Source organism: Trypanosoma melophagium, assembly GCF_022059095.1.
Source record: "Trypanosoma melophagium isolate St. Kilda chromosome Unknown ctg2segment0, whole genome shotgun sequence".
Classification (NCBI taxonomy): Eukaryota; Euglenozoa; class Kinetoplastea; order Trypanosomatida; family Trypanosomatidae; genus Trypanosoma; species Trypanosoma melophagium.
In genome coordinates, this window is record NW_027125149.1 from 1,220,955 (window position 1) to 1,230,212 (window position 9,258).

A 9,258-nucleotide genomic window follows, 5' to 3' on the forward strand; every position below is an offset into this window, starting at 1 on the left:
CACTCAATTAAACAGAGAGATATCCCTTCGAAAAAAAAACCGAAAAATAAAACCCATAAAAGGGAATAAATTATGGACACCATTCCTACATTTCTTAAAACAGCAAAAAAATTCCATTATTGGTGAAGGGTTTATACCCTCCCCGCACACAAAAAAAACCCAACCGTAACCTCTGATAAGCTAGTATGTGGTATAAGTAAAAGAGAAATTCCATTACTCAATTCCGGTCATCGGGAATAGAATAAAAAAAAGAAAAAGAAAAAGCCAATAGGTAAAAAAATAATAACGAGAAGCAGATCCCGGTAATAGCAGAATTCATTGGCTGTTCTTATCTTTATTAGTTTCCATCCCGCAGAGAACGCGAAAGAGAAAAAAAAAACAGAGAGAAAACACAAATACAGAAGCAGTACAGACTGTTTTACCAGTGTTGATAAATAAAACCATATTTGCGTCCTTGGGGATATTAACTAAACAAAAGAGAAAACAAAAGACATAAGAATAAGATTTCAGAACGATTAAAGAAAAACAAGAAGAGAACATCGCTGTAGTAAGGAAAACATACATAAAAACACAGAAAAAAGCAATAGCGGATGAAATTTTACCTCTTGTGCACACGTTAAATGAGTTACACATCAAAACACTTACTGAAAAAGAGGGGAAAAAAAAAGCAAAGATTAGATCAAGAAAAACAAAATTGACCTTCCTACAACAACACAGGGCAAAAAAAAAAAAAAAAACAAAAAAAGAAAAAAAATTGGGGAACAATACTCAGTGAGAAAAAAAAATTTGAATGCCAAAACGCAAATAGCGAAATTCTCAGAGAGAAGAAACAGAAAACACCAACAACCAAAGCAAACACTGCCCGAATGGCAAACGAAAAAAAAAAGACACCCGCAAGCCAGAGCGGAAGCGCAACACCCCATCACCAAACACAAGCGCGCGCACCGGCCGCCACCGAACGCACCGCAGGAGCAATGAAATCCCGAAAATTTAACCCGAGAAAAAAGGCGCCAGCCGCCCGCTCCCGCCTTTGGGGCTCGGGGAAATGCGGCGGAGCAGCGGGCGACGGTGACGCACCCGACGCCCTGCAGGCGACACCCTTCGCCACGGCAACCGCGCGAAAAATTCGAGCGCGGCCCCTCTGCCCCGGGACCTCTCTCGTGTGGGGCGGGTCGCCGTGGAATCGAGCGGGGGCGGTTCTTCCTCCCCTCCGCGCCGCCGCACGGAAACAACCGCCAGATCTTCAGCGAGGAGAAGATCCTTTTTCCTATTTTCTCTTCGGTGTCTGCGGGCGTTGCTCGAAATTCTGCTCCCTTCCCATCTCGAATATTCCATTCTTCCGGTTTCCGCCCCCGCATGGGGTTTGGGAGTGCGCGTCGCATTTCTGCTTCCAAAATCGAACCTTAGTGCCGCCCCGCTGGGGGAAATGTGTGGAATAGCATGAGTCCCTTTTTCTCTAAGGTTCTTTGATCTGGCGTTGTTTACCATGAAGTAAGCCATTTATAATCGGAATTTTATCAAACAGGCCCATATCAAAACAAAACAAAATACAAAAACTGTTGTTTGTTTTCATCTCCCCAGAAGAAGAAACATAATTGTCTCTTCACTTTTTATTTGCAACTGTACAAAAAAACTCATAAGAATGCTCTTTTTCTCCGCTACTATTAAGGGCTTTTTTTTTCATTGCTCTCCTGTCTAATTAAATGATGGATTGCGTACTGAAATTTCATAGTGCAGATAAACGATACTTTTTCATGTTTTTCTTGTGTTATCAAAGGGTCGGAAAGAACACTTTTAGGGAAAAGAGAGTCAGACTCCATTCTACTCCTTTTCCAGTGTCCTCAATGGCAGGCCTAAAAAAGACCTGACAGTGACTAAGGGGTATTTTTTTTGCTGCATTTTTCTAGTTCTTGTGCTCTGCGTCTACGTTTCTATTTTTTTTTTTTGCAAAAAGTAATTGTGGGAAATGACATGCGTTGTTTCCTTTGGTTGACTTTGGTTCACGCTTTTGATATTCACTTATAGAATATCTATATATATATATATTAAGATATATGTTTGCTTGAAAAAAAAAATGGAGAGAGAGAAGGAAAGAATGGGTTAAAAGGTCACATTCTCACTGAATTTCTCTGGGCTATTATTATTCTTGCTTCTGTTGGGCATGTTACCCAGTCGCTTTGCGTTGAACTGTGTTTTATTGTTTTTGTGTCCGTTGTTTGTTAATTGGTTTTCATCCCCATCCATAACATGGAATAACTGAACACAAGACCCAGCAGGTGCTTGCTGTGGTGTTATTTGCAGAGGGATTAGCAATAATTCTCTGATTTCTTCGTGGGGCTGGATCCCTTGTGAGTAAACTCTTCTCGTAGACATTTATCTCTAACTGAGGGTGGTTGCAAAAAGACATCTTGAAATTGGGCCTGAAATTAACGAAAACAATAGAATGAACCATTTCACATTTAAGAAGATATTCTTCTGCACTTCTTTGCTAGTGGTTGGGGACTTGCTCTATGGTGATTAGTAGCAACGTTACCCCCTGAGGTGAAACCAAAAAAGAGACAAGCGTAAGCAACAAATAACTTCCAGATCAAACTTTAAACGGATGATTCTTGCGATGGTGACTGATAGTAAGTTCAATAATGCAGATGGGAGAGAGACGCCAGACTTATAAGGACAGCTGACAATGTAATGGGATTTTTTCTTGTTGTCATTGTCTCTCGCATTGCCTTCATAACTTTTACTTGTAATTTGGCAGGAGCTGTTGTGTATACCTATTATTGATTCTAGGGGACATCACTACAGCTGGTAAATTACAAGATGAGCACGGCAGAAAGAGGAAGGATGGTGGGTTGTGAGAGATAATGGCACCCCAATTTATGTGTTGGCAAATGCGTACTGGCGTTCTCCTGACTCGTTGATGTGAGGAGAAAATGCTTCGGTTATTCACTAGCCTCTCTTATTATTACGATACCGATGACAGAGAAAGGATCCCTGAAAAGAAATCACTAACTAAAAACAAAAGACTTTTCCTTCGTTTGTAAAATTGCTTTCACTCATGCTTTTCTTTCTACTTTTGTCTACTTTTCTCAAAGTAAAAAAGTCTTTTGTGTTATACCTGAAATATGTGTGCTAAGTTTTTCACAGCCAAGACATGGCTATTTGCGCTACTTCTGGTGGTGTTGGTGGGCACAGTGAGAGCTGATTTGCCGAATTCAAACAGCATGGCAGGTACAAGTGGTGCAACGAACATAAAATCATCTGCTTCCCTCCAGAACAGCAAAGAGGCTGAAAATACGTACTCTTCTATGGACAGCAGCAGCAGCAACAACTACAAGCCTGATGAGTCATCCTCATCTATGGCAGGCAGCAGCAGCAACAACTACAAGCCTGATGAGTCATCCTCATCTATGGCAGGCAGCAGCAGCAACAACTACAAGCCTGATGAGTCATACTATTCAATTTGAAGCATTGGTTAACAAAAAAATTTTTTCGTCCCAAGGTCCAGTAAGTAAATTTTTTCGTTTTCTAGGTTTTTTTCTGCTATATGAATTTCTAAGTCGTTATTTGTGGAAATATTTTATCATTTTTTTGGCACTTTTTTCTTTTGAAATTTGTGCATTTATACTGATAAAGTAATGCGTAGGTGTTCGATGTTCTTTTAGAATAAGAATAGTTTAATTTGTTTGTGTTTTAATGCAGGAATTTGATTCGCCCTTTGTTAATAACTAACGGTGCCTTGTGCGTGCTGTTTAGTTTGTAATGGTTACGGGCAATCTTGTTTAAATTTATTATTATAATTTTTTTGTAGATAATCCGTATCGACACTCACATGTGTTTTGGCGTCGAGAAATTTTGTGGAAAGGTATAAGCAGGAGAATGTTAATAAAACATGTTTTATTCTACTGCATCCCTTCAAAGTAGCTGGCCAAAGGATATGGTTCTTCACTGGACGGTTGGTGTTGCTGAATCTTTCTCCTTTTTGTTTTTGCTTTCTCTTCATACCTCCCACCATATCCAAGGTTTGTACAGACAAGATAAGTGGTGCTTGACCCTGGGTCCTCTGGTAGCGTTTGCGCAGGCGAATTCTCTGCTCTTGTTTATTGGCTTTAGGCTCGTCTGAGAGATATTGTTTTGCTTTTTTGATAATAAGATTATGTATATCCGATGAATATTGTATAGGATACTGTTGATTGTCTTTTCTACATTGATGTTTCATGTTAATTCTACTCTGCATTGGAGATTTTTTTATTCATGGGTTTTTTACATGGTGTTCGATTTCTGAGTGACAATCATAAATTGAAAAGGCCACTATACGATTACGCACCTAAAAGTCTGAAAAAACCCTTTCCTCTGTGTCTATTTTGATGCAGATAACTCTGCAGGGTTGTCCGGAAGGATGGACAGAATGAATAATTTATTTGCTGTAAGCTCTCTCACACACACTCACAATAATGAGGAGGGTTTGATACAATCTTGTGAGACATGGGCCTTGTTTTCTTGGTTCTTCTGCTCTCTAAGAATGAGCGTAAATACATGGATTACAGTTTTCCTAGAGAATCCCATGTTCAAATAACTGACGACACCCCTTTTTTGTTTGCGCAGTCAAAGGGTTGAGTTGTCATAACAAACTATGCTGCTGCTCTTGGATTATACAACTTGACGGCTTTTGCACACCTTCCCTTGCTTTTTCTTGGCAGTGATACTTGTTCTTGACGACAAATGGATGACAAGACCATAACCTGTCTTTGGGACCCTACTCTTCTCGAGGTGTTTGTACTATTTTTTCCGACTGACTATTGTTTGGAAAACTGATGGTTATAAGCTAATTCTGCATCGACTCACTCTAATCGAGTGAAAAAAGGTAAATGGGTGATAATATTCAAACCCCATTTCTTATGATAGAGTTGTAATCGTTTGATCCTTTTCCTGTAAATTAGAGTTTCTGACGCTCGTTGCTCTGCAGTATACTCTCGATTCTAACACTGTTTTTTGTTTTTTTTTGTTTTTTCTGTGCCTGGCATGGCGGTGACATAAGGTAAAGAACAAACGCATGTCGTATGCACTGGCGTTTGCCTTGTCTGCTGTAGTTAGTGGTGGTTGTATTCGTAGAGTGCCAGGGTGCACTCTGCAGTGTAACATGGTGTCACTTAGTGTGTCTGCCCGAATGATTATGTGGTCTAAAAGGCCGAGTTATTTTGAGCGTGGCTGTAGTTACGCATCTGTAGTTGCAAAAAATAAGGACGAGGTGGTTGGGGAGCAACACCAGGAGTTACAGTCAACAGGATCAACCAAGTTTTTGAATGAGCTGGTGTTGAGTAAACCTCCTCATCTGTGTCCACACTTGGTATTGCTTGCTGCCAAGACGCGTAGCGCCGTAGAAGATGTTGTTGTTGACTTTCTTCGTAGCGAGCGTCGTCGACTTTACTCCATTTATCGCCCCTCGCCTTGTGGAAATGCTTCTACAGTAACTTCACCACAGGAGTATGTTTTCGTTCTCCAGAAACTAAGATTGTTTGGCATGGTCAGGGATGCGAAGAAAGTTTATTTGGTTTTCGTGGAGTTGCTTAAGAAGCCGCTTCATCCATCGCAGGCAGGAATGGAGTGGGACCTCTCTGATCATGCGAGGATAAAAGTGCAGGCAAGAGCCCTTGCCGAGGTTATGTCTGCTCTTGAGGGCCGCGACGCCTTGCTTTTTGCACAGAACTGTCTTTTATCTTCTGCTAACACCACCAGCTCCGATACCAGTGAACCATACCACCTACTTCTTTTTACGGTTCAACAGTATATTCGGGAAGAGGGTTGCAATAGAACATTGGAAAGTAGGATAGAGGTTACAAAAGACGAAAAGAAACTGATTATGACGGACATTTTTGTCGGTGCTGTGGCAGCAGCATTAATACGGTGTGGTGCAACCGTAACGAAGTATCAGGCCATGGAACTTTTGCAACTTGCTTCAATTGCTAGACTGCGGGGCATATATGTATTTACCGAAGATGTTGCTGTTATGTGTGCTGAGGCGGCGGCAGTTATTGGTGATACGGAGACAGTCACCCGAATTGTTTTTTTACTATATCGTTTTCGCGGTGTACTGGGTACATCAGTTGAATCTCTGAACAATACGGGTTCCTACGGTCTTAGTGTTAGTGGTTCTCGCTGGAACCGTGTGGTTGGCAACTTGGGTTTGCAACGATCAAGCGAAACAAGTCCGGATAGCATCGAACTTCTTGTTTTTCAGCGAGCAGTTGTTCGTCTGCTGAAAAGTGCCATCCATGCAACTTTGTACCATCTAAGTAACACCAATCTTACTGCATCATTGGATGCGATAAAAGAGGCGGTACTTCTATTTGATGATCTGCGGACCGGATGTGACTGGGATGGTATTGCTTCAATGGCAGTGGAATTGCTCAGTTACATGAAGATGGGGGCCCGGCGATACTATGGCGTTGAAGATGACATTGTTAGTGTTAAACCATTGTTTTTCATCCAAGGAGAGGTGTTGCATATTTTGAATGTGGTCCGCGAAAATCTGCCTACTCACCCCTCTTTGTATCAGCAAACAACTTATTCAGCTTGTGTTGCCTGTGCTATTGAGTGCTATCTTGTTGATTTATGCAACCAGCGAGGAGGTATTGGGGTTTCCGTTATGGGTTTACCATTATTACTCTCACAGAAGGAACATCGGGAATATCTTGCATCTTCTGCCAGTGCAACCCTTTCTCTTCTAAACACTACGGTCGAAGAATCTCAAGAGCAGTATTTGTACATGACATTGGCAGCTACAGCTGCATATGTAACTACCAACGCTCTGTTATTGGAGAATGAGTATGTTGTTAATAATATGTATTCTAACTTGAGAAATTATTTTTTACGTCGAAACTTGCTAATCGTGAAGCCGACTGATTTGATGTCTTTTTTCTTGACACTTGGGGACCGGGGTGTTGGCTGTGGCGCACTCTGGCTTTACATTGTTTTAGTGGCAGGTCCCTACCCGAATCTGCCGTCAGAGACATTAAATATAAATGACATGATTGTCTTGGGTGCAAGCAAACAAGAATGGATTCTTGCTGCGTTGCCGAGTTATCGAAAAATGTTGTGGGAGTTGTTTTTCGCCCCTGGGTTTCAGTCTTATCTATCACTTGTACCTTGGACACCTAATATCGTGCTCTGTGCGATGGAACAGGTAATGAGGGTTTCGCTTGGATGCACCAATAAAGGTGGGGAAGCGTTCCTCATGCTGCAATTCCTCTCTAACCAACTAAGGTACAGTTTTGCCGGAGAAACCACCGCCTATGCACTAGCAGAAAAACTTATTTGTTGCATTCTCCGTTTTACTATCACCACGGTCAATGCAGAGGGTATTGTCATTGAATCCTTGAGGGCTTTGAGCCGGGATCAAACCTGTGGGGAAGTTTTGGTTGTACTCGGGGCCCCTGTGTTGCGGAGCTCATGCGATCCACATAAGAGTTTGCCGGAGAGGATGCGTGAGATCGCAACATTATCTAGAACATTCTCGGATTCCCTTAATGTAGTATCGTTTGGAAAAGTTAATTGCAGGTTGGTGCTAACGGTAGGCGCAGTAGTTACGTTAATCAAATCCTCGTTAGAGGAAGAAAGTGATGGCGGTATTCAAGGAGCATCTGAGGTATTGCAGTGGCTTCGCGGTAAACTACCCTCAGACATGCCTATTCAGCAGGTGCTGCTTATGGTGCCGGCTGACCCTACGACACTGATGTTAAAAGATACTGTCACTGAACAGTACAGTTCTCTGAGGTCACAGGAGTCCTTTGATGGTGTAATTGAGTCGTGTGTTATTGCCTATTCTGCTAGTAAAAAAGATGTGAGTTCATCTCAACTTGGTCGTCTCACTGTATACTTTTGGAAAGATGATGATGATGATGATGAGTACAACGAACTTCACACATACGCAGAAGGGCGCGATACCTTTTTGGAACGCCATGGCGTGCATGTCTTATCGCGCCGACGAGCACAGGTTAAACGTGCTAAAGCTGATCTCATGGACATCTTGCAAACTCCACTGTATTCAGATGCCTCACTACGACGACGCCATAAAGGTATGAGTGAAGAATTAACAAAGTATCGTCACCCAAAACAAAAGGGTTTATCACCTCCCTACACTCTACAAGAAGTATGATCAGTTCTGGTATATCTAGTGAAAAAGAAAAAAAAAAAACGACTCCTGTTTAATAATGACTGTTTTTTTTTTTTTTACAAACCTGTAAAATCTTTTTTTTCGGCTTTCTGTTATTAACTGCAAACCTTTACCCCATGATCAATTTATTTTCTTTACCTTTCCTTTTATCCTCAAATCAAATGCATTCCATTGACTACGTAAGGGATAACTAAAAAAATAAAAACGGCACTGATAGATATGCCATTGTGGGAGTCTCAGACAAGGGAGGTGGAACGTCGTAAGGCTGCAGGCCTGCCACCGGTAGACGAGATGAAACGATTTCGTATTCTGGTATGCTGCATGTTTTGTAGTATTTGCACATCCATTGTCTACGCTTTCGACTTGTTTACAACGGAATTTTCGGACCGTTTCCACCTAAGTGCGGGTGATCAATCAACAATCAGCACTGTGGGTCTTGTATTCTGTTACTTCACTCTGCCGTATGGATTCTTGTACGACTATGCTGGTCCATTTCCGCTCTTTATGATATGCATTTTAACTGGTGGACTCGGTTCACTTTTGCTGGGTCTGACGTTCGATGGTCTTATCCCTGGAAACGTAGTAAACATATCTGTTTTCTACGCTCTTGTAAACACCTGCAGCGGTTTGATCGATGTCGCTTATATTGTAACACTAGCAGAGGCGTTTCCCCGCAATCGAGGACCCGTCATTGCCCTTGCCAAGGTGATGACTACTCTTGGAAGCTCTGTGCTTGCCTCACTCAGTGTGAACATCTTCAACAACATCTCCTCATTCATTTACTTTCTCATGGCGTTATCAATCGTGGTGTCATCTGTGGCAGCCTTTGTTGTGGTACTCCCTCCATACTTCATCAACGGCTGGCGGCGCCGTGGGAAGACCCCTGAGCAACTTGCTGTTTTGACAGCACTGAAGCCTGCATACTACCAAAAGTTTGTTCCTGTCCGTCGTCTTGCCCTTGGATACGTGATTGTGGCGGCGCTCTTGGTGTTCTTCACTGTCGTGACACCGGTTGTGAGCTACACTGAGATGTCACGTGGATCCTCAATCGCCATTGGTATAATCACCATTGTGCTTGTCTCGTGCTT

General features: G+C 42.1%; 4 protein-coding genes across 4 annotated transcripts; all 4 read left to right on the top strand.

Moving 5' to 3' along the window:
- Positions 1 to 866: 866 nt before the first annotated feature.
- Positions 867 to 1,439, top strand: LSM04_009401 (uncharacterized protein; the record flags this gene model as incomplete). Its single annotated transcript, XM_067336561.1, has 1 exon — positions 867 to 1,439. The coding sequence occupies one exon, from the start codon at positions 867 to 869 to the stop codon at positions 1,437 to 1,439; it is 573 nt and encodes a 190-aa protein (XP_067192794.1).
- Positions 1,440 to 3,122: 1,683 nt separating this feature from the next.
- LSM04_001727 (uncharacterized protein) lies at positions 3,123 to 3,464 on the top strand (the record flags this gene model as incomplete). The annotated part of the gene is made up of 1 exon (XM_067336562.1): positions 3,123 to 3,464. One exon carries the CDS (start codon positions 3,123 to 3,125, stop codon positions 3,462 to 3,464), a length of 342 nt encoding a protein of 113 aa, XP_067192381.1.
- Positions 3,465 to 5,050: 1,586 nt separating this feature from the next.
- Positions 5,051 to 8,152, top strand: LSM04_003155 (uncharacterized protein; the record flags this gene model as incomplete). The annotated part of the gene is made up of 1 exon (XM_067336563.1): positions 5,051 to 8,152. The coding sequence occupies one exon, from the start codon at positions 5,051 to 5,053 to the stop codon at positions 8,150 to 8,152; it is 3,102 nt and encodes a 1,033-aa protein (XP_067192456.1).
- Positions 8,153 to 8,389: 237 nt separating this feature from the next.
- LSM04_007909 (Major facilitator superfamily) lies at positions 8,390 to 9,258 on the top strand (the record flags this gene model as incomplete). Its single annotated transcript, XM_067336564.1, has 1 exon — positions 8,390 to 9,258. A coding segment is annotated over one exon (869 nt), but the record flags the coding sequence as incomplete, so codon positions are not given.